The sequence below is a fragment of the Rhinatrema bivittatum genome, chromosome 16 (genome assembly GCF_901001135.1).
Source record: "Rhinatrema bivittatum chromosome 16, aRhiBiv1.1, whole genome shotgun sequence".
Classification (NCBI taxonomy): Eukaryota; Metazoa; Chordata; class Amphibia; order Gymnophiona; family Rhinatrematidae; genus Rhinatrema; species Rhinatrema bivittatum.
The window spans coordinates 37,644,132-37,670,771 of record NC_042630.1 but is presented as its reverse complement, the minus strand read 5'-3'; the positions used below and the strand labels follow the sequence as shown (position 1 = coordinate 37,670,771).

The following is a 26,640-nucleotide window of genomic DNA, read 5'->3' as shown; positions in this document are numbered from 1 at the left end:
GCTATTTCCTCATCTCTCTCCACACATTGCTTCTTGTCACCTTTCAGTTTCAGTAGATGACTTCAGGACTTCCTTCTTTCTCTGATATATCTGAAAAATGTTTTGTCTCTTCGCTTTACCTCTTTGGCAATCCTTTCTTCCGCTTGACTTTTTGCTTTCCTTATTTCTTTTTTCGTCTTCCTCAGTTTTGACAGATATTTTTCAGTTTTTCTTTTTTTTTGAGGGATCCTTTATACTTCTTGAACAGCCACCTCCTTAGAGAACCCGATCGCCTCTTATTCTTGTTTACTTTTGTAACATAGAGATTTGTTGCTTTTGTAATAGCTCCTTTTAACTTGGCCCAATTTTGTTCCGCCTCACCCGTGTTCTCTCAGCTTTCCTCCAGATACGTCCCCATTTTGACAAAGTCCTATTTCTAAAATTCAAAACTCGGGTCTTCGTGTGACTTCTCTGTGTCCCATTAGCAAAACTGAATCACACAGTCTGGTGATCACTGGTGCTCAGGTGACACTGTCACCATTCGTGAGCACTAGATCGAGTATCGCACCCTCTCTCCTGGGTTCCTTTACCACTTGTTTCAGCAGAGCCCCTTGATGGGCATCCACTCTCTCTCTCTACTTCTCGCGGATTCTGCAGAAGGGATGCTCCAATCCACATCCGGCAGATTAAAATCTCCAACCAGCAACACCTTGCCCTTCTTTCCCACCTTTTGGATGTCTTCAATGAGTTCTCTGTCCATTTCTTCTGATTGATTCAGTGGCCTGTAGATCACACCAGCGTTAGGGTGGGGCAAATAACATGGGATAGGTTTAATAAACAGTGATTGTAGGGAGGTCTGTCTCATGAGTATCCCTTATTGGCATCCCCTGTTTTAGCAATGTTTGTATAAGGAGAGGGGGGGGGTATCTAGATTTTGAGGGTAGATGTCAGGTTTGTGTAGTTCTGTGTATGGAGGGGAAGACTGTGTGAATCTAAGTAAAGGGGAGGGGTAGTTGTGCTGATCATCATCAGAACTCCCCCCCCCCCCCTTTCCAGAAATCTCAGCATGAATACAGAACCAACAGCTGAGGACATGCACTTTATAGTCCAAAAGAAACCCCAAACAAACCAGGAAGTTCCAATATTAGAATAAAAAGGGGAACTCAACGTACAGTAAAGCTCTGGAATTTGTTGCCAGAGGATGTGGTTAGTGCAGTTAGTGTAGCTGGGTTTAAAAAAGGTTTGGATAAGTTCTTGGAGGAGAAGTCCATTACCTGCTATTAATCAAGTTTACTTAGAAAATACCCATTGCTATTACTGGCATCAGTAGCATGGGATCTTCTTGCTGTTTGGGTAATTGCCAGGTTCTTGTGGCCTGGTTTGGCCTCTGTTGGAAACAGGATGCTGGGCTTGATGGACCCTTGGTCTGACCCAGCATGGAAATTTCTTATGTTCTTAACAACATAACCCAGAATTCTAATTCTGCAGCTTTTTCTAATCACATTAGACACTATTTAGGTAACAAGTCATTTTAAAAGTTTTTATATAGATACAATACCTGAATGTAATCTGCTTTGAAGTGCTGAAAAGCATCATATCGCCATCTATCTCTGCAACAATGCAAAGGCAACTTTCTATCTATCTATCTATCTATCTATCTATCTATCTATTTATTTATTTATTTATTTATTTATTTATGGATTTTTATATACCGGGGTCCGTAAGAAACATCACCTCGGTTTACATTCAAACATTAATTCAGCAAAGAGCTTTACAATATAACATAATAACTGTATGAATATAAGACTAATTATAACTTTGTAAAAAAAAAAAAAAAAAAGAAAATTAATATAAGAGTGTCTGTAGAAATATTCTGAAAGGTATATACTAGAACTCAGTTTATTGATAGAAGGCTTTTTTGAATAGCCAGGTTTTTAGGTTTTGTTTAAATTTTTTGTGGCAAAGTTCCTGGCGTAATTCAGAGGGCATAGTATTCCATATTGTGGATCCAGCAATGATGAAAGAACGTTCTTTTGTTGTCGAAAGTTTGGTCAAATTAGGCGCAGGGATCTTCAGTTTCGCTAGATGTTGGAATCTGGTAGGTCGGATTGATGTTTTGAATTGTAATTGATCATTGAACCATTGCATTTCTCTGTTGTGAACGGCTTTATGTATAAGAGTCATGGATTTATATACTACCCTTGAAGCCACAGGTAGCCAGTGCAATGACTGAAGTGCTGGAGTGATGTGCTCATGGCGTCTCGTGTCAGTGATGATGCGGGCAGCTGCATTTTGTAACATTTGCAAAGGCTGGATTGTAGTTTTAGGTAGTCCTAATAGCAATGCATTGCAGTAATCAATGTAATTTAATGTGTTTGTGGAGAAGGAGGGGGATTCTAGCTGGCCTTCTATTCCATTCTTCCCACTAACTGAAGAGACTTTATTTTACATTTTTTTATTTAAATGAGTTCTTGGGCTTTCCATTTGCACATATAAAAATCCAGGCTGAAATGCTTGGGACAGATATGAAGTCCAAAGGTGGGATAAGGGTTGAGAGATCAGACAAGACATGGGGGAGGGAATAGAGCTGGTGATGGTTTGAGTATAGGAAATTATATGCTTAGTAAATCAGAAGTGATAGAAAACCAGAGAGGAAGAAAATCAACCGGGCAGAATGGACGGACCAACTGGTCTTTACTTGCCATCATTCACTCGTATTTCATCACTGAGATTTTCTGACAAACACATCTCCCACGTTGTATTTATTCTGTCCTGTGTGTGCTGCTACAAACAAACCAACAAACATGTAATACCTTTCAAGGCTATAAGCAGAACTAGACCTCATCAGAAGAGATTTTGCATCTGGAAGAGAAAGTGAAACGTCAATATCGCACTTTTTTTGTTTACATAGCTTTGAGCTGACTTGTACCCGAAACACTATGTAAATGTACAGCCCTAGAAAATAAAAACGTTGCCACTGCGTTAAAAGAAATCCACAGAAAATCCACAGCAGGTCGCTTAGCATTTGAATCGGCTTTTCCCCCTCCATTCTCTGAAGTCACTGGTAATACCACCCTCTTCCAGCTGTTTCCTTCCTGCACTGTCACTCTGCCCGAAACCAATATGTCCTCCCCTTGCCCATTCTTCTCTATGGCACTGAAGCCATCTCCGCCCGTCCTTCACCTCAGCTTACAGATCGCCTTACTCCTTCCCCTGCCCACCACCCCAACAAAGATGGCCGCCGCCGCACCCATATCACCCTTCCGCCTTGAACAAACATGGCCACCACCAAATTCGGGAAACCCAACCGACCCCTAACAAACATGGCCGACACCCTCGCAACGGCCCGGAAGTCGAAACTACGGTGGCTCCCCCCCCCTCCCACCACAACGAAGTAACCAATCCACCACCGCCCAAGGGGCGGGTATCCCGGATGTTCCCATCATCCTGTGCGCCGGGACGGGCCAGAGAGAGAGAGAGAAGCTTGGCTGATCCAAAATGGTTGCCCCGTCCTGAGGAGAGAGAGCGAGAGAGGCCTTTAAAATAAACCGTCCCCCTTGCTCTTTTCCTCCCCACCCCACAGCACAGCCTCAGCATTTTACCCATCCGGTGCCCCGGCGGCGGCGAGTACGACCGCCGGAGCGCCCGGGGGGGCCGGGAGGGCAGGAAAATAAAACCTGGCCAGGTCCGTCCGGGAAAAACGGTCAGAGTCGTGACGGAGAGGCGGAAAATAATTACCTGACTTCCAGCCCCGAGAGGACGAGGAGAGCTGCCCCCTCCCCGGGAATTAATTACCCCGGGGTGGGAGGGGGACAGACCTTGAACATTCACACGTTTGCCCCTCTCAGGCTGACGTGTCAGACTGAAAGAGAGAAAGATACCCTTTTTTTTTTTTTTGCTATTTCCACCTTCTCTCTGCGGATATATATATATTTTTTTAATATTAAAGGGTATAATAAGCTATAGGTGACAGACGAAGTTAAAGAGCAGGAACTGCTGGACAGGAGGGCAGTGAACACCAAGACACATTTGTATATAAATATATGTATACGTATAGAAAGGTGGAGAGACGAGAAATTAATGTGAAATCATCGGGGTGGAAATAGGTAGCTGGGGAAATTACATTTACAAAATGTTTTAAATTCTTCATCCAGGGAGTGAAACTAGAACTCTGAGCCCCCATCCCTCTCTTTGGACCCTAAGGGGGGTGGGGGTGGGGAGGGGGAGGAAGAAACCCTCTTAAGTTTTTTTTCAGAGAAATCGATTTGGGATTTTTTTGAGGGGAGGGGGGATTAAAAGAAATACAGTCGCATTTTAAAAAGTTCTGGCTCTCTTGCTCTGTCTCATATTGGCAAAAGAAATTTAAAAAGCCCTTCACAAAATGTAAGGAAAATACCTTTGTTGTTTTCTAAACAAAAAAAAAAAAATAGAATAGATATTTCTGTTTTTTTTATTTATTTTTTCCCACTGTTTTTGGATCTCTGCACCGGCTTCAAGGGACATAAAGCAAGAAAAGCTTCCCATTAAGGTTGGTTTGGTGCTGCACAATGTGATTATATATGCATTTTTTAAAACATTTTGCCGATTTCTATTTGGTTTATGTTAAACTTGCCTAGCTTAATTGGAGCTAAGAATTGTAAGGATCTTATTTGTCCTAGCTGCTGTTTATGTAATTTTTATGGGATCCTGTAGATTTACCCATTGCTGTACCTTATGGCAGGGGAACAGTAGACCATTAGCATCAAAACATAAAATATTATCTTACATGAAAGAAGGGAAGCACAGGCGATTGCTGGCAGGTGAGCAGAGGAGAGTGACTAGGGAGGAAAAGTTCTTAAGAATCCTATTTTCCCCCTCAATCTGTCTGGTGGCTTAGTGAGATGGTTGTATGCCATGAAACCATTAATCTGTAAGAGTAAATAAATACACCAACCTGTCAAAAGCTTTGCTTCTCCCCACTCCTCAGACACACACCTTTTTCATTATCTTGCTAGTACAAAAAATGGGATGTTAGGGTTATGGCCTTCCAGATGTGGAAAATGCTCCTTCCTGTTCAGTACGAGGTTTGGACTGTTCTGAGGTGATCTTCATTTATCTTGTGCTTCTAAGCAAAGGAGAAAGTAGGCATGCTGAGGGGATTGCACAAAAAAAACAAACAAACATGGGGGTGTTTTGGAGAGGGGGAAAGGAGAGAGTGCAGTTATAATATTTATTTTGGTATTTATATCCTGCCCTAAACCAACCTACGAAATGACACTGGTACAGAGGATGTGTGAAAGTAAGTAGGATCAGTAGGCAGAACTCTTGTAGGATAATGAAGAGAGGGGTGTTAATTGTGATGGTGGCCTGTGTTTTCTTAAGAACACATTGGTGGCAGCTGTAAAAGCACAGGACCTGAACTCCCGTGCTGCATCTCTCCTTGTATAAGGTCATTTTTGGGTGCTGCAGAGCTGCCATAATCAAACTATCTACTGTTTGTAGTTTTGTATTTCTGTTATATATATAAATCCACCTGGTTTGGTTGACGGATAGGTAGCTCTTTTAGAGTATAATTGCCAGCTCTCTGTAGACACACACACAGTGTTGGATGTGAGAAGCGGACTTTCTTGGCCCGAGAAGCTGGGTGCCATGAATGTGAAGCACTGAGGGCTTCTACCTACTTCACCGTCCCTTTAAGATACGTTTGATGCTGGAATTTGTGACTATTCTGCTGGAAAGCCTGGAGACACAGGCTCCTATCCAACTTCCACCGGAAGTAAGCACGGAGATACTCTGTATGGATACTTACATTCTTTGGCATCAACAAAATTAGCTATTTAAAAATGTGGTTGGTCCCAGTTACTGAAACTGCCCCTTGTCTTCAGCTGTTTTTGTGACCAGGAAGCACCTAGGCACCTAAAAGGTCCATTTTGACCTACGAAATGGGCACTCCAGGCATAGGAGCCAACTTTTCAAAATGATTGGGGGTGCTAAACTCAACATGAATTATATTTCATGTTCATGATGATTTTTCTTTATAGTTATTTTAGATTCAGCTCACTTTTTTCATTGGTAGCTCAAGGTGAGTTACATTCAGGTATTTTCCCTGTGCCCAGAGGGTTTACAATCTCATTTTTATGAAGTTCTGATCAAAAGCCAGTACCTGTTAGACATGTACACTAATAAATAAGAAAGCCGTGTCTTTGCTCTTTGTTTACCAGTCCATTAAGAACCTGTGTTAATCCTTTTTTTCTGTCCTGCCAACCAGGAGAGGTGGCTCTGTGCCAGTTGAGTGTTCTTTTTAATCCTTCCCATCCCTGGGTGCCACAGTAATGATCCCTTGATTAAGGAGAAATAGACTGTGACTCTTGATGGCAGGAGAGTCACTGTGAAATGACTTGCAGGACTCCCTCCCAGTGAGCCAAATTCACAAATCTGGTCCAGGAACTGAACCCACATCAGATCCAGCTGGTTTTCAGCTGTGAGCAATGCTTGAAGGTGTTAACTAACCTGTTCTACTGTTTACCCTGCAATTTGTTGGAATGTATTGTACTTCTGGCCTGGCTGAAGCTGGCTTCATTTACTGCTGTACTAACTGTGCGCACAGAGCACAAGATTGAAACACCTTGGCCTTCCCTGGCCGCTTTCCAGGGATTGTCCCTTTAGTCCTGCATGCTCTCCTGCGTCCAGCAGAGTTATGGATCTGGCTTCCTTCAGAGCTTGGTGTAATGCACCCCTGTGATTGTTTTTGCGTGTTGCTCATTTTCTCCTTCCCTTTACTTGGGGTTGCTCCTGGTAATCTGTGACAGTATGTGTAGGAATGTACTTGACTGTTGGGCTAGTGAAGAAAAAGAGTGTGGCTTAAAGTTTCCATGCAGCCATAGTTACCTGTTAGCTATGTGGGACAGCATTGTGACAAGCTTATGGAAGCATGACCTTTGTCCTCTAATCCCTCCTGAAAAACTCTGTACCAAGCTCAATAAGTGATTGCTCTTCTCCCTGTCTCACTCTGCATACGATATTTATTTTGTCTGTGGAAGGCATTGCAGCCATTTGTATTCTTTGCACATTTAAATGGGTTGTTGTTTCTGAAACATGTAACCATTTACAAATGAGATCGAGGACAGATTTAGGTCCTTGGAATACTGGCTTTCCTTTCCCACCCATTGAAGGCGTCATGCTTCTCCCCAGTGGGTATGCTAGCAAACAGGAATGGACGATTCCCTTCTCAAAGGATAGGATTGACCCGTTTTGATCCTAAGTAGCAAAGCCATCACAGGTCATCATCCAGGAGGGCTCTGAAGTGATACGAGGCAGGGTGATTTCCAAGGTTGAGTCCGAAAAGTTTTCACTAACCATATCTAAAAGGAGACTAAATGACAGGTACAAACTTAGATTGTAAGCCCTCTGAGGACAGGGAAATACCTATAGTACCTGAATGTAATCCACTTTGAAGTGTGAAAAGCAGAATATAAAAAAATCTAAATAAACATTACAGACTGCTTAGACTATTTTTATATATGAGGATGGGCTGCATATGATTATGATGTCCTGCTTCCAGGGCACAGAAAAATCAAAATCAAGGGGAATATTCCAGAGTTTTAAAAACTAACAAACAATTCACCTAAATCGTACAGAACACGGCATCAGAGAAAAGAGGAATGTATTATGATTTATATCCACTGCCTCTCGCCACACAATGGGTATCAGTGGTATACACTTTTATTTTCATTCATCTGCCGGTTCTTTTAACCATTATAAAAAAAAATCGCTTTATTATAAATGTTGCCTATGGGCACTGCCCTTAATCACAATACCCCAACTAATTGTATCTGTAAACTCCCAATTCTGAATAGATAAAAGCAAGAAAAAGTATATAAACAATACTCATATCTAAACACGCTGCTGACTTCACAGGAAAAAGACCCACCATGAGCCCATGTTTCGGTGGTCACCGCCACCTGCCTCTGGGGAATAACTCAGGTGTGTGTCCAGACTATTCAGTTCAAAGCCAAGCTTATATTCTCAGCGGTCGCTTTTGATTTGTGGTAGTTTAACTGCTTCCAGGGCACGCAGGTCGCATTCTCGCCAACAACCCTGGCAGTTCATAAAATCAGAGAATCTGATGGCAGATAAGGACCGTAAAGCACATCTGGTCTCGGCCCAGTTTATTTCCTAGTGCCGTGCCTTACGGCCCAGCCGATCCCTGGCTTTTCTCTGTGCTTATCCCAGGCTTTCCTGAATTCTTTTCTGCAGCTCTTTCACTGGGAGGCTGTTTCTGTTGAAGAGTTACTATTGAGTCTGTCGCTTAGGACTTTCTCCCCATCAACAAAGGTTTGGGTCTCTTGCATACCTAATTCCTTTGAGGTATTTGAATGTCTGCATCGCATCCCCTTTTCTCGTCTGTGGAATACGTAGTTAGCTTCTTGAGTCTTTGCACCCTTTTGGCAGTCGTCCTGTGAACCACCTCTGCTCTGCTTCCTTTGGGAGGTTGCAGTCTCCAGAAGTGGATGCAGTACTCTTGATCAGGTGTCACCAGTGATCTGCTCAGAGGCATTTCCAGCTCTTCTTTTCTGCTAGTTTTGCCTCTTGTGCTCCCCAGCATTCGTCTGGCTCTAGTCACTGCCAGAGCTACCTAGAGATCATCAGATATGATCAGAGCCAGGTCTGTCTCCTGCTTGGCACCTGTCTGTGTTGCATGGTTTATCTGTCCTTCTGTTGGCTTTGTATACTAGTAGACAAGACTCACTGGGTTACTTCGGCTGGAGGTCCAAACGTAATGTGCAGAATGAGTCATGTGCTATGCAGATTTAGGTGTTGCTTATATAGCATTTGATGGGATTAGCACAAAACAGCATAAACTGAATGGGAGTCAGATGGACTTGCTACTGCAGCTGGCATTAACAGCCCAGGATATGCTTGCCCGCTGTAAACAAGCTGGAATTGCCATGGTAGCAGGAGGTGGAATAAGCCCAGGGCAATCTCCAAATCATCTTTTACTGCCTCTGGCACTCCTCGTTTTCTGGACCTCAGGGGCATGAAGGCTGACACTTTTTTTTTGCATGCGAAGGAGTAGTGATGAAGGTCGTGTCAGTGGTAAGGGGGGGTAACACCATTTAGATCGCTCCTAGGTGCCAATCCGGATGCTTAAAATTTGGGGTCTGGTGCCCGACAGAAGAGACGGCGGCGGGAGTCAGGGCAGGAGAGAGGAAGTCCCAGTAGCTGTTACCAGTGGGGCCCTGCTGCTGGGACCTGGAGAAGGAAAATGCCAGGGGTGGGGATTGAGCAAACATTCCTGGAAGGAGGGTGGAGGGCGGGGGGGGCGCGGGAGAGCAAAGAAAGGGAAAAGCAAACCAAAAAGAAAATTGCCTGGCGTCTAAGTGTTTTTAGCTTGTTGCGAAGTTTTCTAACTGCTTTTCTGTACTGGCTCCGAATACACGTGGACCTGTTTCTTGACTCTTGCTTTCTCTTTTTAGTCTTATTCCTGCATCGTCTTTCGTTTTCTTGTGGTTCTGATTTCATGCTTGGGTAAATGTGCATCCTGGTTTTAAAGAAGCTCTTTCCTTGAATCCACTCTGCGGCATTTTTCATGGATTTTTAGTTTACCTGCAGTGGTGTGATTGAGGGAGAGGGTGGTGAGACTTTAAATACCCATTTCCAGCGAATGAAATGGAAACAAGAGTGACGTGCAAATCTTAATTGTTTTAATTGCCAAATCTTTTGCTAAATGAATGGATTAGAGGACCCCCTCCTCACCCAGGAATCCCCATTATAGGAAAGATTGTAACTACAGCCCCTCATTTCTTGTGGCAAGAGAACACTCTGCCGCAAAGTTTCTGAAATTCGCTGGCAATTAAGCTGCACACTTGCATGGATTTGCATATTCAAATGATGCAAATTTGCTTTGTAAAAATAGTCATTTTCTGACATTTGTTGTGTGTTGGATAATTTATTTTGTTCTTTTTTTGGGTGACTTGCAGTTGCTGCTGGGAGGGAAGGTGGGGGATGGAATAGGGAAGGGAGATGGGAAGGGGAGGAAAAAGTGAGAGGGTTGATCTGGGATCAGGAGGGATATAGGATCCACTCTTCAATTCCTCATCCTCATCCTCTCTCTCGCGCTCTCTCTCACCCCCTCTAATCCCTTCTCACTCTCACAATCCTGCTTTAACCCCCTGATCCCCTCTCTCTCATCCGCACAATCCTGCTTTAAACCCCTAACCTTCATCCTCACACTTTTAATGACCTTCCAGCCAGTCCCAACTCTCTTCCCACCACCTATTGTGGCTTGGCATAGGAGGAGGATAACTGTAGTATGCTGCCTTGGGCCACATCTTGTCCTCTGCAGCCTGGTTTGACCTGCAGGAGACACGGTAGTGCAGCTCAGTTCAAAACGCAAGACTCCAGCCCCTAGCAGCAGAAGGTGATGTGGCCTTAGGCGCAAAGCCGCTGGTGTTGTCCTAAGCCAAGCTGGGATCAGCACAGCGTGGGAAGAGGGAAAGAGATGCGGGTCGCTGGCACTTTAGCTTCAACCAGTCCCCAGTCTCCCGTGGCAACTTCTCAGGCAGTGGGGACTTCCGAGAGAAGGACCAGATTTTGTGGCCTTTCCCGTGGGAGATCAGGGGCATGAAACCTAACCTTTTTGTGTGATTGCTTAAAGCTTCTTAGTATACATTAGGAACCGTGGGGAGACCTGCCACATTCAAAAGAAGCTCTGTGCTCAGCCAGGACAGGTAAAGGTATGCTGTGGAAGGCACTTTTACATGGTGAGGTGTAGACAGTCCTTTTGAATACAAAAGATAAAAGTTGGTTTGCTTTGCCCTTTCAGGGGGGGAGCTACCTGAGTGCTAGTTACAGGTGGGGAGTGTAAGGTGCAAAGCAGCTTTTATTATTCAGCTTTTCTTTCAAAGCCCACTATGATGTAAAAGTGCTTTCAGAGCATAGCGTTACATCCCAGCCAGCCAGGAACACCTCCATTTCTTTACAAATAGTTGGGAGAGATTCACCTATATTGGTTATTGTTCTTTTATTTTTTTATTGTCTATGCAGAAGGCCCTCGGTGGCTAACAACAAAACATACATAAAAATACAAAAGAAACTTACTTAAAATCCAAAACACAAAATATATTAGGCATGTACAACTCTGGTTCTGGAGGGCTGCAAAACACTCCTTGTGAATATTCATCAGATGATTGCATTGGTTTAGTGACCTGGATAATTTTGGTTGCCCGAAAACCTGACCTATTTGCTGCCTTCAAGATTGGTCTTGTGTACCCCTGCTCTAGATATCTATTGACAGACACATTTGTTTGTTTTATAGCCCACTACAAAGACATTCATAAAAGAACAGTTATACATAAAACTGCAGTTGCAAATTGTGGGGCAGTAGGGGAAAATACAGGCGCGTAACTGGATGTTGAGCAGGTTCTTGTCCGGAGTCCTGAAAACGATGCCTGCCTTGGAGAGTCACTTGATTTCCACCCTGGGAAGCGAGTGTTACTGTTAGTGAAGTGTTTGAACTCATTCTGAGGGCACGAGGAACGGGATGACTGAAGGAGGCTACAGATTGCTACATACTGATTCACAAGACGTGGTATTTTATTTTAATATTGTCTTGTCATGTGTCCAGGAAAATAATTGTTGAAATGCTGTAGTCCATTTAGAATGGTATGTACTGGAATAGGTGGAATATCAACATTTTTAAAATAATTGTCATCTAGATGCAGCTCCCCCCCCCCCCCACCTCAAATGTTACTGCTTTTATAGCAGTGGTAGTCTGAAAATTTATGGCAGGTCATGCATCTTGGCTGTCTTATTTAATGTGAAGTGAACTCGTTGGAGTAGGCTGCAGTGCACAAAGAGGGGCCCGACCTGTGGGCCTCCAGCTTTCTGCAGCGCCGACCCTCACTGCCCGGCTGAGCAGTGAGTCCAGGCGTGTCCGTGTCTGCAGCCGTCCCATGGAGCGGCTGACCGGAAGTTTGCGAGAGCAGCGGAGTCGTCACGGAGGGCCCATCCGTTCCATAGTAATGACGTCTTTGTTGTAGATCACAGTGAATGCTTTAGCTGATTGCCTGCCTTCAGCCCTCTTATTTCTCTAAGAGAACTTCATAGGTTGGAATCATAGTTCAGCAAAAAAAATGTGATGGTTTCCCATTTTTGACAGCTGTTTCCCCTTCTGCTTAAAGGAGTTTTCAGCCATCACTGCTCCCTGATTGAAGAAATGGCTGTAAACTGTCTGGATTCATAGCTGTGTCTGACAGCAGTGTCAGCCCATCCTGGCTCTCTAGCTAGAGTAAGCCAGCTTTATCACCACCACTTTTTTCTTTTCTATTTTTTTTTTAAATTTGGGAATAGCAGTAGCTAAAAATATCCTAAAGATAGGGAGTATCTCTAATGTAAGCGAGCTCAGAGCTTTTATTGTAACAGCCATTTCTAATGGGGTGCCAATAGATGTTTTTATTGTGAGGGCTCTCTTTGTGTCTGAACCTCTCGTAGCCTGAGTTTCATATTGGGAGTATGTGAGATCACGCCTAAAGCTGCCACTTGGCCGTTCATTGTGGATATTGCAACCAAGGGTTTCTAACTTTTTTTGAAAGAATGCAGCTGGGGGTGTGATGTACTTAACTCCCACGCAGCATCGCTTTGTTATGTTTTATAGGTTACAAAAGTAATTCATTACTTTTTATCTCGCTTTCTACGGTTTAGTTCTGTGACACCATCTTCTTGTGCATGATGTCTTTACAGAAAAAAGGTGGTCCGACATCCAAGGTGGTGAGAGCATGTGATTGTTTCACTCATTTCTAACTGCTGAAGTTGCATTGGGTTCGTTCTTGTGATTACTTGCACTGACTGCTTTGTGATGGACAACGTGATCTAAACAGAGAATGACCGTTAAAGAAATAAACATTTAAGCAGTGTATATATCGGACTAGAATTATAAGGAACACAAAGAAAAACATGCTGAAAACCTTTGCTTGTGTTTTCCAGGGTCTCACTATTCACAAGAGATAAGCCGCTATCTTGAAAAGTGGGTGACCAGGGAAGGCCTTGGCGAGAGAGCAGCTGTCCGCGCAAGCGATGGCCGCCCTCAAGCGGAGTAGAGCGCACACATGGCCGGAGGAGAAGGGGGACCGGGAGCACGGGCTGTACAGCTTGCATCGCATGTTTGATATTGTGGGAACTCACCTGACCCACCGGGACGTGCGTGTGCTGTCCTTCCTGTTTGTGGACGTGATTGATGACTATGAGAGGGGCATGATCCGCAGTGGCCGGGACTTCCTGCTGGCACTGGAAAGGCAGGGCCGCTGCGACGAGACCAACTTCCGCCAGGTGCTGCAGCTGCTAAGGATTATTACTCGCCACGACCTGCTGCCCTACGTCACCCTGAAGAGGAGAAGGGCTGGTAAGAGGCTTCCTTTCTCTCTTCTATTTGCAAAAGTCTTATGAGGGCCAACAGGATCTTCATAAACGAGGAGATGGCAGTCAGTGGGCACTGAGATACTTGAGCAGTGGACACCCCGCCTCCCCCCCCCCCCCCCCCCCGGGGGAATGACTCCCGTGCAATACTGTGCCTCCTAGAGCAGTTGCCATCGTGCTGCTGTGGTACCTCTCAGGGAAGCTTGGGTTTCACAGCTCTCTGTGGGCTCAGTGGGTCAGTTTTCCATGCTAGCGTTTCGTCCTGACCTAGCTGCCCTGGCACAGCAACAGCCCAATTCTCGTTGAGACATTTTTCACGCAAGAGTCCACTTGGATCTAAAACAAACAATTTTGTCCAGCCAGAGGGACTTGACTGGATATAATTGGCCAACTTGACTTCTGAGCCTGAGAGTTCCCCTTTAAAAAGATGTGGCCACTGAAGTAACCTGTACTGTTCCTTAATTGGCCTAAGAGCCTTTTTTGGCATACATTAGCACTTGGGTCCAGAGACCCTCTTGTGGTGTTTATTTTTATTTATTGTCATTTATATTACACCAATTCAGGTGAGATCTCAGTGGAGTACATAATAAAAAAACACAGCGATTCAAACATTAAAAAATATAGATAAAACAGTTACATAACATCAGCAACCGAATTACATAATTTTTGTAGGCAAGAGCCCTTTTTACTAAGAAAAGGTAAGATCCGACCTTCCTCTTATAGTTTCTGTGGTAGGGTATTCCAGATAGACACAGCAGCTACAAAGAATGCTCTAGATCTGCTTTCAATTAGATGACATTTTTTAAAGGCTGGAACTGTTAGCAGCCGTGCAGTTGCTGAATGCAAAATGCAAGCAGGGGTATAATGTACCAAAACAGATTTAACATTTTCTGGGACTGTGCCTGCTAATGCCTTAAAGACAATTGGAAATATCTGCGCTAGTACTGTCTGAGATATCTGGAGCCCCCCCGTAAGGCCCGCAAGCAAAGTGTAATTTATTTGAAGTGCGGGATCTCAGTGATTGAGCCAGCTGCAAGACCTGGATTAATGATAAAGAGAATTGCAATAATCCAGATGGTTTATTCTGCTACTGAGTCAACCAATAATAGTTGACTCAGTAGCAGAAAAATAAGGTTTTACTGATCTTAAAAGCCTTAACTTGTAAAAAGTCATTTTTGCTACACCTATCAGCTGAGTTTAAACCTTAGGCGGGAGTCAAGTATGATTTACAAATAATGTAGCTTAGCAGCAATAGTAAAATCGACATTGGCTACTTAAAAAGCTGGAAAAACTACCGGAAAATGACACCCAAAGAGCTTCCATTTTACCCTGATTAAGAGAGAGTTTATTCACAGTCATCCAGTCATTAATTGCCCACGCGGAATAGATAAGTTGTCAGAATCCGGTGGATAAATAGGCTGGATATCCTCAGAATAAAACCGAAAATGAAAGAAGCAAGCACATTCCCCAATGGAAGCAAATAGATGTTAATAGAGCAGAGCCCTGAGGAATGCTTGACTTCAGTGGGAAACCACCCTGAGTGAGATGACCCAATGCTTAAATGCTGGCAATGATTTGTGAGAGAGGATTGGAACCATTTACATATGGAAGTACCCAGCCTGATTCCAGGCAATCGGGAAAGCAAAATAGTGGGGCCCACTGTATCAGAAATGGCAGAAACATGGAGAAGCACCATCAGATATGTTTCCCTTGTCTAAAACCTGTTTCAGAAAATCTAGGGTAGATAATAAGAGTCTCCATTCCATGTGATTTGTAAAAACTAAATTGTGGTAGGTGCAAGATAGAAAAATCTTGAAGCCGGAGACAAAACCACCTTCTCTAGTAATTTTGCCAAGTAGGGTAGCTTGGAGATCGTGTGATGGCTGACAGGCAGGGACAGATCTAAGGAAGGCTTTTAAAGTTTCAGATCTACAATTCCCTCCTTCTTCATCCAGCCAGACCAGTCCAGCAGATGGAGACAGAGAACAAACATTTGCTGACATCATCCCTTATAGGGTCCTGGCTGCACTCAGTCTGCCGCTCTTCAGCAGATAGTAGGCAAGCATCCCGTGGTGCGTCTGAGTCTGTTGGATTAGGCCTGCTCCCAGGTGACTAGTTGCTGGACTCCTCCACAGTAGAGCTGCTCCTGTGGTGACGGTCTGCTGACTCCTTCTCCCAGTTAAGTCTAGCCTTGGGACTAGGGGACTTCCTTTGGGGTTCCTTGCCTATGTGGCTTTTGTAGTTTCTCTTTTTATTCTGCTGCCTCTTCTCCCGGAGTTATTTTCTTCCTCCTCCTCTTCTCATTGGATTGCCTGGTTGATTTTTTTTTTTTTTTAATGCTGGGATTAAAGTTTAAATAAAAATAAAAAATTGGATGAGCAATCCATGCAGTGTTCTGAGCAACTGCTCTGATTTGCAGGAGGAGACCAGGTAGTTTGGATTTATCTCAGGGCTGGGTGGGTTCATGGTGGCATTTCAGGAACACGGGATCTAAGGAAGGCTTTTAAAGTTTAGGATATACAATTGCCTTCTTCAAGGCAGCAGGAACAACTCTTTCAGATAATGAGATGGAAACTGCACAAAGCATTCTGCTAAATGTTTCACTGGCTTAAAGATAAGGCCATAAACCTTGTGAGTCGCTTAATGCACACAGCTCGTCTCATTTTGAAAGGATTTCAACCAGTGATTCACAAATTGCCTCACACCCACTGGCACCGATTGGTCTCTGCTGGTTGTGATGTTATAGATGATATGATGTTCACCCCATGAATCAATTGGGGGTCATTTGCAATACTGTTCTGACCTTGGCACTGCTAGCATTTTAAAAGAATTATGGGTTTTTTTTCGATAGTAAATGTTTGGACTAAGCTGCTTGCAGTAGGTAGCATTGTACAAAGAGGGGTATGAATTTAAGTAGAAAGTGAAATTAACGTACAGTTCTAGCATGACCGATCCTGAAGAGCTATGTGTAATGCTATAGAGTTTATATGCAATGTCGCATCTATGTTTTTGTCTCATGTTTCTCATTAAAGAAGGTACCTTTCCATCTCTTATTGAAGAATCCTGCTCGAGAGGACATTCCCTGAAGACGGTATTGTGATGCACTTTCAGACATCACAATATTTCTCCTCCCTTTCGGGCCGATACAGTAAAGTCCGCGGGAGAGCAGGCGAACGCCCGCTCTCCCGGCGCGCGCACAGGCCACTCTCCTGTGCATGCGATTTAGTATTCAAATTAGGGCCGGCGGTAAAAAGAGGCACTAGGGACACTACCGCGTCCCTAGCGCCTCTTTTTTGAAGGAAGCGGCGGCTGTCAGCGAGTTTGACAGCCGACGCTCAATTTTGCCGGCGTCGGTTCTCGAGCCCGCTGACAGCCACGGGTTCGGAAACCGGATGCCAGTAAAATTGAGCATCCGGTTTTCAAGCCGCGGGCCGACTTCAAATTTTTTTTTTTTTAACTTTTTGTAACTTTCGGGACCTCCGACTTAATATCGCCATGATATTAAGTCGGAGGGTGCACAGAAAAGCAGTTTTTACTGCTTTTCTGTGCACTTTCCCGGTGCCCGGAGAAATTAACGCCTACCTTTGGGTAGGCACTAATTTCTGAAAGTAAAATGTGCGGCTTCGCTGGAGCGCACTGTACTGTATTGGCCTGTTTGATATTTCCCTGTGTATGCCCAGTCTCTGGCCACTGATTTTTCTCATGCCACACATTTAGGCGAACAAGCAATAGAAAAGAATCTCCTGTCTCCCGCTTGGGGGGGTGGAAGTGACCCCCACCCTGGGCATATGTTTGCTCTGATTACCAGGACCCCCAAAGGAGATACCTCAAGTGGAAAGTGAGGGCATTTAAGGTCAAGCATGACTAATCAAATGACAGGTCTGTCTAATAAGGTTATTTTTTCTTTTAGAAAAGGAAATGTGATAAAACCAGAAAATAAAAACTGCTTTTTCGTTCCTTTTCAAATCCAGCTGTGAGGTCTCAGCTGCCTTCTTCAGTCAGAGCCCTCTGGAGCTTGCAGCTGATGTTCTATTTTCTTAAATATTAATTCTAGACAGGCTGGATGCCCAGCCAAGCAGCACTGGAAATGACTGTGGACAGAGCTGTAGTAAGCCGTAGGAAGAGGTAGTAGTTATTGAATTATATAAATTTGGGATGATGCATAAGAGAAAGGAACAGGGTCTAGCAGGAAGGCTTCCTGAGAACAGGATGGGGGGGAATGGAGGTAACCTAACAGGGGGAGTGTAAGTAGGATCGCCCTCTCTACATAATTGCAAAAAAAAGGAGGGATGTTCTTTGTTCTCCATCTGTCTTTGATTTTTACACAATTTGAATTGTCTGTAAGGGGCTGTGCCACCTATTAAAACCACCTTCACTGCATTCCAGTATGTCCGGATCTTGTGGACAAGTATCTCGAAGAGACATCCATCCGCTATGTGACACCTCGGGCTCTAAGTGACCCAGACAGTGGCTCTGCCCACCCACACACATCAGGTAATAGCAGACTGTTAGATCACTGGTGAGTGACAGGGCTGACCCTTCACACTCGCCGCTGTTTTTGCTATAAAGTAAGACTTTGGCTTGAGCTAGTCTGATGGCTGAGTGGCAGTGCTGCATGCTGCTGTGCAACAAACCTGGGTTGGATTTCTGAGCTCGGAGGGTGTTCTTGGTAGGAGCTTATTGGAAAAAACTCCTTGTAACAAACACGCTGGGTGCTGCGTTGCCTAGAGGAGACATCCAAACAAGCGTAGTAAAACCGACAATGTTTTTAATTGGCGAAGTACCGTATATTTTAAATAGACCTTTTAAGGGTCTGATTAATACAGTTTGCATTGATTGTAGTTTTGGTTTTACTGTGTTTGCTCAGACTTCTCCTTTGGGTGCTGTAGCACTTGGTTGGTTTGCCAGCCCAATGCACACCAGTACATACTGTATGTAAGCGACACTGGAGCAGTGCATGAATATCATGTTCATGAACTGATGGACATGTGAAGGCAGATGGACTTGAGATCTGTTACTGATAAATGCATTTTTCCTTTCATGTATGCTTGTATTGGTCTCCTATAATAGAGTAACATAGCAATGATGGCAGATAAAAGACCAAATGGTCCATCCTGTCTGCCCAGCAAGTGGCTTATGGTAGCAGTGACTGTGCCGTGCAGGTCACCCCCTAATGTTCCTTATGGGTAGTAACTTCTGCTCTGTGCAGGTTACCCCCATGCATCCTGTAAGAGGATTAGGGAGCTGGAGCTTCTCTGTCTATAATCCGAAAACAGAATCTATTTTGCTTTCTCTCTGCTAGTGCCTCCCCACCATCCCATGGTCTGCTGTTCCGCTGGCCCTCAGATTTGTACAAAAAGGCCTGGCCGAGGTAGAGTGCCTCTCAGTAGCCAGCGCAAACGGAAGAAATCTGTGACACCAGATCCTAAAGAAAAACAGACTTGTGGTAAGATCAAAGGTCGTACGTTGTGTGTGTGTGTGTGAGAAGGAGAGGATGTGGCTGGAAGTTCTTGATGTAAGCCCAGTGCAGGAGATGAGTGGCCTGAATTCTGGAAGCATGATAAGAGCCAGTGTCTCCTGTTGGCTGATGCAAGAAGCTGCAGCTCTGCAGACATCAAGAAGAATGGAAATTATAGAGGAGAGTCCCAGTGGGTTATGACATGATGAATCCTGAAGAGCTGGCTGCTGTTGCTCCTTGAAATCTCTAGCACAGCCACGGAGAGATGTTTATCACAGAACTTATTTGCCAGTACGAGTTAGCTGATTTACTTAAAGCAATTATTGTCTTCACCCAGCTGGGCAGACCGGTCCTCTGTCAATGTTTACCATATACCTCCCTGTCATAGCCGAAGGAATGCTTTACTTGAGAGCCACTGCCTTGTGGCACAAGGAATATAAAGTTAGTAGTGGTATGAATACCGTCCTTGACGAGATTGAGGAGATCCACGAGCCTGGCATGTCCTCGTCCGTTGCAGGCTTCAGGCCATTCCCTGTAAATTGGTTCTTGGCAGTCTCCAGAAAGTTGGCTTTTTAGCACGAACCATCGGTGCTTTTGCTAGGTGGAAATGGCATGTAATAAATGAATATGTTGCTGCTCAGTCTTGTTCCCAAACCTTGACCTGTTGAGGGATTTTAGAGGACTGGACTAGATGTCTACTCCCCTCGAGACTTGCACCTTTGCTCGTCTGAACCAGACCCAACTTATAACTACGATACAGTCTTTCTCAAGTAATCTGTGTTTTTTTAGGAATAAGATTGTATTTATTTTATTTTTATTTATTTAGAGTTTTTATATACCGGCAATCATGAAAACATATCTTGCTGGTTTACATAAAACAGGAGTGCATTATATACATAAAAACTAGAACTGTGGTGACCGAAGGTACAGTTACATTTAACAAGGGTAGCCGAACTTGGAGAAGGATGAAGATAGGAGAGAATAGAAATGGTTAAACAATATACAATTTAAGTATAGTATACAAAATAAATGTTATATACAAGAGGCATGGTGTTTTAGGAGTCATTGGATTGTGTCATTGGGTTGTGATTAAACAGACATGTTAATTGGGTTGTGATTAAACAGACATGTTAGAAGGTCTGTGGGTATAATGTATGCCATGAGATAGGGTGGTCTTTGCAGAAGGGGGTAGGTAGTTTTTGTAAAATGTCATGGCAGATACTTTAAAGGAGCTATAGCCCCTTCTGCAAAACCCCTGCCATATGTGTCATGAAGTAGGGATTTTATAGAAGGGCTGAGTGTTTTTGTAATATATCTATCACAAACAGCGCCCAAAACAACACAAATGTGTATTCCAGTCAACCTCAATTTGTGATACAAAAAAATCTATAAATGGTCAAACTGGTTTATATTTCAAGCCCTTTCATAACGCAATTTTGATTCTATGATTCATATTAGTTCATCAGCACATTTGAGAGACTTGTTTTATTTATAAAAAAAAAGACATATATATAAAAAATGACAAAATTGAAATAAAGCAAAGTGACCCTATACCAAATGAGAGTTTGATTGTAATACTAACTCTAAGAGTAAGGGTCCTACAAAATTTGATGGCTATATGATAGGGCTTGAAAAATAAACCAGTTTGACCATTTATAGATTTTTTTGTAATATATCTGCCATGAAACGGCAGGGACTGTGTGTGTGGGGGCTGCTGAGTGTTTCTGTAGAAGTACTGACTGTTTCTCCCCTGTTAACGGGCTGCTTTTCCGCTCTGTAGATATTCGCCTCCGAGTACGAGCAGAGTACTGCCAGCATGAGACTGCCCTTCAGGGAAACGTCTTCTCAAACAAGCAGGACCCCTTAGAACGACAGTTTGAGCGCTTCAACCAGGCCAACACCATCTTAAAATCCCGGGACCTGGGCTCCATCATCTGCGACATCAAGTTCTCAGAGCTCACCTACCTTGACGCCTTCTGGCGCGACTACATCAACGGCTCCTTGCTGGAGGCCCTGAAGGGCGTATTCATCACGGACTCACTCAAACAGGCCGTGGGCCACGAGGCCATCAAGCTCCTGGTGAATGTAGATGAAGAGGATTATGAGATTGGGCGGCAGAAGCTGCTGCGGAATCTGATGCTGCAGTCTGCTCCTTGACACTTTCTGTCCTTCCCCCAGACCCCTCTATTCTTGTTGGTTCGTCCTCGCTCTTATTTTGAGATTTTTAAAAAAAAAAAAAAGAAAAAAAAGACTCTTGGGAACAAATAAAGCGCAAAATACTCTGTTCCTATAGGACGTGAGTGGCCGCCATATGAAGGTTCAGAACCCTTATGTCTCTTTCGCCCATGCTCTCCCCCTCTCCTGTTGAGAGCCAAGGTCCTTTGAAAAGAACGAATGACGTGAGAGGAGGGCGAGGAATGCACAGCGCCGACACGACACCATTCCTGCGCAACGAACGAGGACAGCCGCCGAGTCGGGCACCAGAAGAATTTAACAGAATAACATCTGCCTCCTCGGCTGCTCTTTTGTTCTCTCCTCCTCCCACAGCCCTGCAAATTTGTCTTGTTTTCGGGGGAATTTTTTTTGTACTGTGTAAAAAAAATAAATAAATAAATGATAATAATAATAATGATTATAATGATAAAAGTCTGTCCTGGGAAGACTTTGTTTTCAAAGGTAGAATATCATGTTTGCTGAGCTTGCCACCAGGGGAAGGGGAATTTCTTTTGCAAGTTGCTGGTGCGGATAGCAAAACCACGCATGGGTCCCTTCATTAGAACACTTATTATTTTTCATTTATTTTATATATATATATATTTTTTTATTTTTTTCTTTTGTAACTGTGAGGTCTCTAAATATTTTCTTTCCCCCCTCCCTCGCATCGCTTATTGTGGGTCAACCAGAGCAGCGGTCTGTAGGGATGCAGGGACCATTCTGCTGCTGGCCGGAGGGATGGGGGGTAGTTGCAGGTCAGGAGAATCGTCCGTGATGGATGCTGAAAGCAAACAGCAAAAAAAAAAAAAAAAGCAATGGTAAATCTTACCCTTGTAGCAATGCCTTAACTTTCTGTAGCTTTCCTCCACTGTCTTCCCCCACCCCCCGAATCTGATAAATTCCTCCTCCCCCCCAACCCAGTTTTCCTTTCCATTTGTCGGCAATTATATCCTTTGGTTTGGATTGGAAAGAAAATAAAGATTTGCCTAGGCATTTTGTCTTTCTTAGGCGGCGAGGGATTAGTTGGGACAGCGAAGGCATTGATACAGTTGTACTCATCATAAGTTTGTGCACATCTCCTCTGGCAAAAAAAAAAAAGTTGCTGTAACCTTAGATCTTTTTTGAGCTGAGACTAGTTTGAGAGAGAGCGTGTCTCTCCCAAATAGGAAACGTGCCGATCCCTGCTGCCCTTGGTGCATCATCAGGCCCCTTCTTTCCCCACCTCTCGGACGCTAAAAGTTGGCCGCATCTGACTTCCAGCTCACTTCGTTGTAGGTGAGTTACAGTGCCGCTGAAGTTTTTACACACACTGCCTGCAGCGTGCTAATAGAATGCAGAGCTTCAAAATGTGTTCGGTCTGTTGTGATATTATCAATTACTTATCTGTTTTCCTGACTTGACATCAGCTGCAGAAAGACCCATCCTTCCCTCTCTCTGTGTAGTAGGTGAGCGAGCAATGTGATTTTTAAGCTGGAGATCCCAGGACAGCCACTTGTAGACATTACCCAGAAATCACATTCCTTGTATGTACCCGGATCAGTCCAGACTCCCTAGCAGATGGAGACAGAAGTTTACCAAACAAAAACTCCGCTTCCTATAGGCTGGTGCCACCTACAGTCTGACAGTATTCTTCTGCCTCCAGCAGGTGGAGGAGGTGCCAAACCTACAGTCTGTGCTAGGGCCTAGTTTGTGTGAGACAGTATAGTTAGGTACAGTTAAGGAATAAAGAGGGAAGAGTAAGAAAGTGAAGGACCGCAGTGTTTGCCTGCAGGTCATAGCCTCCCAGGGGGTGGTGAAGTCTTGAGAAAACTATCCCTCCCTTGTTTCAGAGGCAGCTGCGATACGGGATATATAACCCCGATTGCCAGCTTGTGGAGATCACTGGAGGTGAAACCGGGGAGCCCGGCTCACTCCCTCCAGTTTGATCCAGGACCTGGAGACTTGTTAGGTATTTAAAAAAAAAAAAAAAGACAAATTTCTCTAAGTATTTTTTTCTCCGGTGCTGTTGGGGGCTCTTCATGCTCTGTTTCGCTGTGTTTTTTTGTCTGAATTTCGAGTTGGTTTTTGTAGAGGCATGCTGCGTCGGGCTGCATGTAGGGCCTGCGGCGCCGTGCAGCCGCAATTGTCGCGCGATGGGATCTGCGCAGATTGCCTTCCGGGGGGAGGATGAGCTTCCACGACCCGGGGCAGGGTCTTCCTTAGAGTCCAAACTGTGCCGGGCGCCTTTAGGGAGCTGCAGCCCCCGACCTTTTCCCACAAAGCGCTGGAACGGGCGCCATTGTAGGCGCGATTGGGTCAGTGCCTCTGGAAGCGGGTGCCATCTTGCTGCCGATAATACCAGCGGCCTCCGCAGTGCAAACAGCGCTTGGCGAGGAGGACCCTCCACCGTGATTGTCACCACAGCGAAGGTTCCCTGAGGGGGACAAAGCTGCGGGGCCTGGCTTGCCCACTGGTGCAGACCCCAATACTGGGGGTGAGGGTATGTCCTCGGATTCTTCTTTCTCCTCTGACTTCTTTTTATTGATGCATAAGGCCTTTAAGGCACGGAAGGCGGGAAAGAAGAGGCCGCACAGTCATGTTTCTCTGCCGGAGTCCCAGAAGTGAGCCAGGTCTGACCAGGAACCGGGTCCCTCTAGGAGACAGCGTCCTTTTCGTGCACAGGGCACCGGTGAGGGATGTGGATACCTCTTCCTGTATGGATGACCAGGACGACCAGGATTTCCCCATCCCACCACCGCGGGGGGTGGAAGGGGAATGCCGAGCTTTTGCAAAAAGGTCTGCGGGCATCCCATGGGGCGGATGGCGATGACCCTAAGGTGGTCAGGCTGTTTTGCAGCGATGAACTGGGTCCGCTCATCCCGGCTATCCTTGGAGAATTAGGGATCTAGCTGCCCCAAGAAGAGTCTCAGTTAGGGGCTACGGATCCCGTGGTGCTAGGCCTCCAGGGTCCACCCTCTGCTTTCCCTTTCCATTTTTCAGTGACAGATTTGCTATTCAAGGAATGGGATACTCCGGATTTGGGCCTTAAAGTGGTGAAGGCGATGCATAAGCTCTATCCCCTGCCGGAGGAAGCCTTGGATCCACTAAGAGTTTCTAAAGTGGATGCTGCGGTGGCGGCGGTCACGAAGAAAACAACCATCCCAGTTACCGGGGGGATGGCCCTTAAGGATTTGCAAGATTGCAAGCTGGAAGTTCAGCTCAAAAAGATTTTGAAGTTTCTGCGCTTGGGATTAGAGCAGCTAAATGCAGTAATTTTTCCTTACGTACAGGTCTTCGTTGGGTCCAACAGCTCCTAGCCAACGACTCGCTTTTGCAAGAGTAAGCACTCCAAGCGGGACGCCTTGAGGCAGTGATTGCCTACAGTGTGGATGCTTTTTATGACCTGCTCCGCATATCGGCCAGGTCCATGGTGTCGGCAGTGTCAGCCCGCCGTTTTATTGTGACTCCGTAACTGGGCCGTGGATGTGTCCTCAAATTCTCAGCTGGGATCTTTACCTTTTAAGGGCAAGCTGCTGTTTGGCAAGGAGCTGGAAGACCTGATCCAGTCTTTAGGCGAAAATAGGGTGCATTGGTTGCCAGAAGATAGACCGAAGTCGAGAGGATCTTTTGTTTCCAGACCTAGATTTCGTGGAGGTCTGAGACCTCTGACCTCCCAGGGGTCCGTTTCTTCCTTTCGCCTCAATGCCAGCAGGCAGCAGACATACTCTGTCCTTTCGCAGGCACCGTTTCAGTAGACCTGGCTCCACCCAGCACGTGCCGGGCGGCAAGTCCATTCCTTGGTTCCAGTAGTGGGAGGTCGTCTGTCCCTATTTTACGAGGAATGGGCCAAAATCACGTCTGATCAGTGGGTCCTCACTGTGATAAGACACGGTTACTCGTTAGTTTACATGCCAATCCCGCCAACGATACCTGGTTTCGCCCTGCGGTCTTGCAACAAAACGCCGGGCGGTCAAGGAGATTTTACAGCGTCTTCTCGACCTCTGTGCCATTGTTTCGGTGCCCTCCGCAGAGCTTCAAAGAGGCCGTTACTCCATTTACTTCGTAGTGCCCAAGAAAGAGGGAACCTTTCGACCCATCCTCGATTTAAAAAGGGTCAACAGATGTCTCCATCCGGAACAGATCCCTCTGTTCCGGATGGAGATGTTACGCTCCGTAATTGCATCAGTCCGACCGGGGAAGTTCCTTGCGTCCCTAGATCTCACCGAAGCATATTTACACATCGGGAACCGGGCAGATCATCAAAGGTTCCTAAGGTTCACCGTGTTGGGGAAGCATTATCAGTTTCATGCGCTGCCATTCGGACTAGCCACTGCTCCCAGGACGTTCACCAAGATTATGGTGGTGGTAGCTGTTCAGTTGCGCTGGGAAGGATTGTTAGTACATCCCTATCTGGACGATTGGCTGATTCGCGCAAAGTTGAAAGTGCTCTGCCAGGAGGCGATTCTTCGGGTGCTTCGGTTGTTAAGATCACTGGGCTGGTTGATCAACGAGGCCAAGAGCCATTTGGTTCCCTCTCTGTCACTGGTGTTTTTGGGAGCTTTGTTCGACATGCGTCAAGGGGCAGTGTCCCTCACGGAAGAACGTATGCTCAAACTCCAAGGCCCAGTACGAGCCTTATTATCCAACGTGTTCCAATGGTCTGGGATTACCTTCAGGTCCTGGGCTCCATGACTTCGATGCTGGAATTGGTTCTGTGGGCTTTCCTCATATGCAGCCTTTACAATCAGCATTGTTGTCCCGATGGAATCCAGTTTCGGAACAGTTCCAACTCGCTCTACCTCGGACGGAGAACGCTCGGTCCAGCCTGGATTGGTGGTTATCCCCGGTCAACTTGCGTCAGGGAGTTCTCTTGGTAGTTCCGAGATTACTGCCCCATTGCGTGGCTCAGGAGTATCGCTGTATTTACTATCATCCCATAAACTTTAATTGAATCTCCAAAATCTCTCACCACCGTGTCCTCCCACTCCCTTAAATAAAAGCCAAATAGCCACATGAGTGGACCAAGTGATGATCTCAATCCCTGTCTTCCCCCACCTTATTGACCAAAGCTTTATCAATTAAAAAAAAAAAAAAAAATCTATCCTAGAGTAAACCTTGTGTGCCTTCGAATAGAAAGTATAATCTTTCTTCAAGGGATGAAATAGGCGCCACACATCTACCGAGTTCCATTCTGCCATAAGCACTTTCAGACCCTTTCTATCGACCTGCGAATGTCCCCCACCTTCTCCACTCAAATCTAAAAATGGATATCTGGTAAGGTTAAAGTCCCCCTCAATAACAAGAGATCCTTTCATTCACTGCTGCAAAGTCATAGAGAGCCCTGCCAGAACTTGCCCCTGTTCTGCATTTGGCACACAAAAGATTCACCCGAGTAGAGACATCCTTACCCAATGGAAATTTAACTATAATGTATCTGCCCTCAAAATTCCTTAGCACAGAAATCACATCAACCATCACATTTTGGGGAAAAAGAATACCCACCCCAAAATACTTGTTGGACACCTTAGCATCAGCAAAAAATGGAAAAAAAAACAAATGCTGGGAGGCAAGTAAATCTTTCCTATTTTTTCTTTAAAATGTATTTCCCGGCAGAGTGA

The 26,640-nt window shown here is 45.1% G+C and overlaps 1 protein-coding gene across 1 annotated transcript; it reads left to right on the top strand.

Moving 5' to 3' along the window:
- The first annotated feature begins 3,392 nt into the window (after positions 1-3,392).
- DEDD (death effector domain containing) lies at positions 3,393-21,094 on the top strand. Its single transcript, XM_029580901.1, has 5 exons — positions 3,393-4,507; positions 12,943-13,357; positions 17,758-17,865; positions 18,674-18,817; positions 20,610-21,094. The coding sequence occupies exons 2-5, from the start codon at positions 13,033-13,035 to the stop codon at positions 20,984-20,986; spliced, it is 954 nt and encodes a 317-aa protein (XP_029436761.1). The 5' UTR covers positions 3,393-4,507; positions 12,943-13,032; the 3' UTR covers positions 20,987-21,094.
- The last annotated feature ends 5,546 nt before the right edge of the window (positions 21,095-26,640 follow it).

What these genes read in the sequence shown, in the direction of transcription:
- DEDD (XM_029580901.1), top strand. Translation starts at nt 13,033, where the DNA reads ATGGCCGCCCTCAAGCGGAGTAGAGCGCACACATGGCCGGAGGAGAAG. An exon ending in CCTGAAGAGGAGAAGGGCTG is followed by an intron (nt 13,358 to 17,757) that starts GTAAGAGGCTTC and finishes ACTGCATTCCAG; the next exon opens with TATGTCCGGATCTTGTGGAC. An exon ending in TGCCCACCCACACACATCAG is followed by an intron (nt 17,866 to 18,673) that starts GTAATAGCAGAC and finishes TCTCTCTGCTAG; the next exon opens with TGCCTCCCCACCATCCCATG.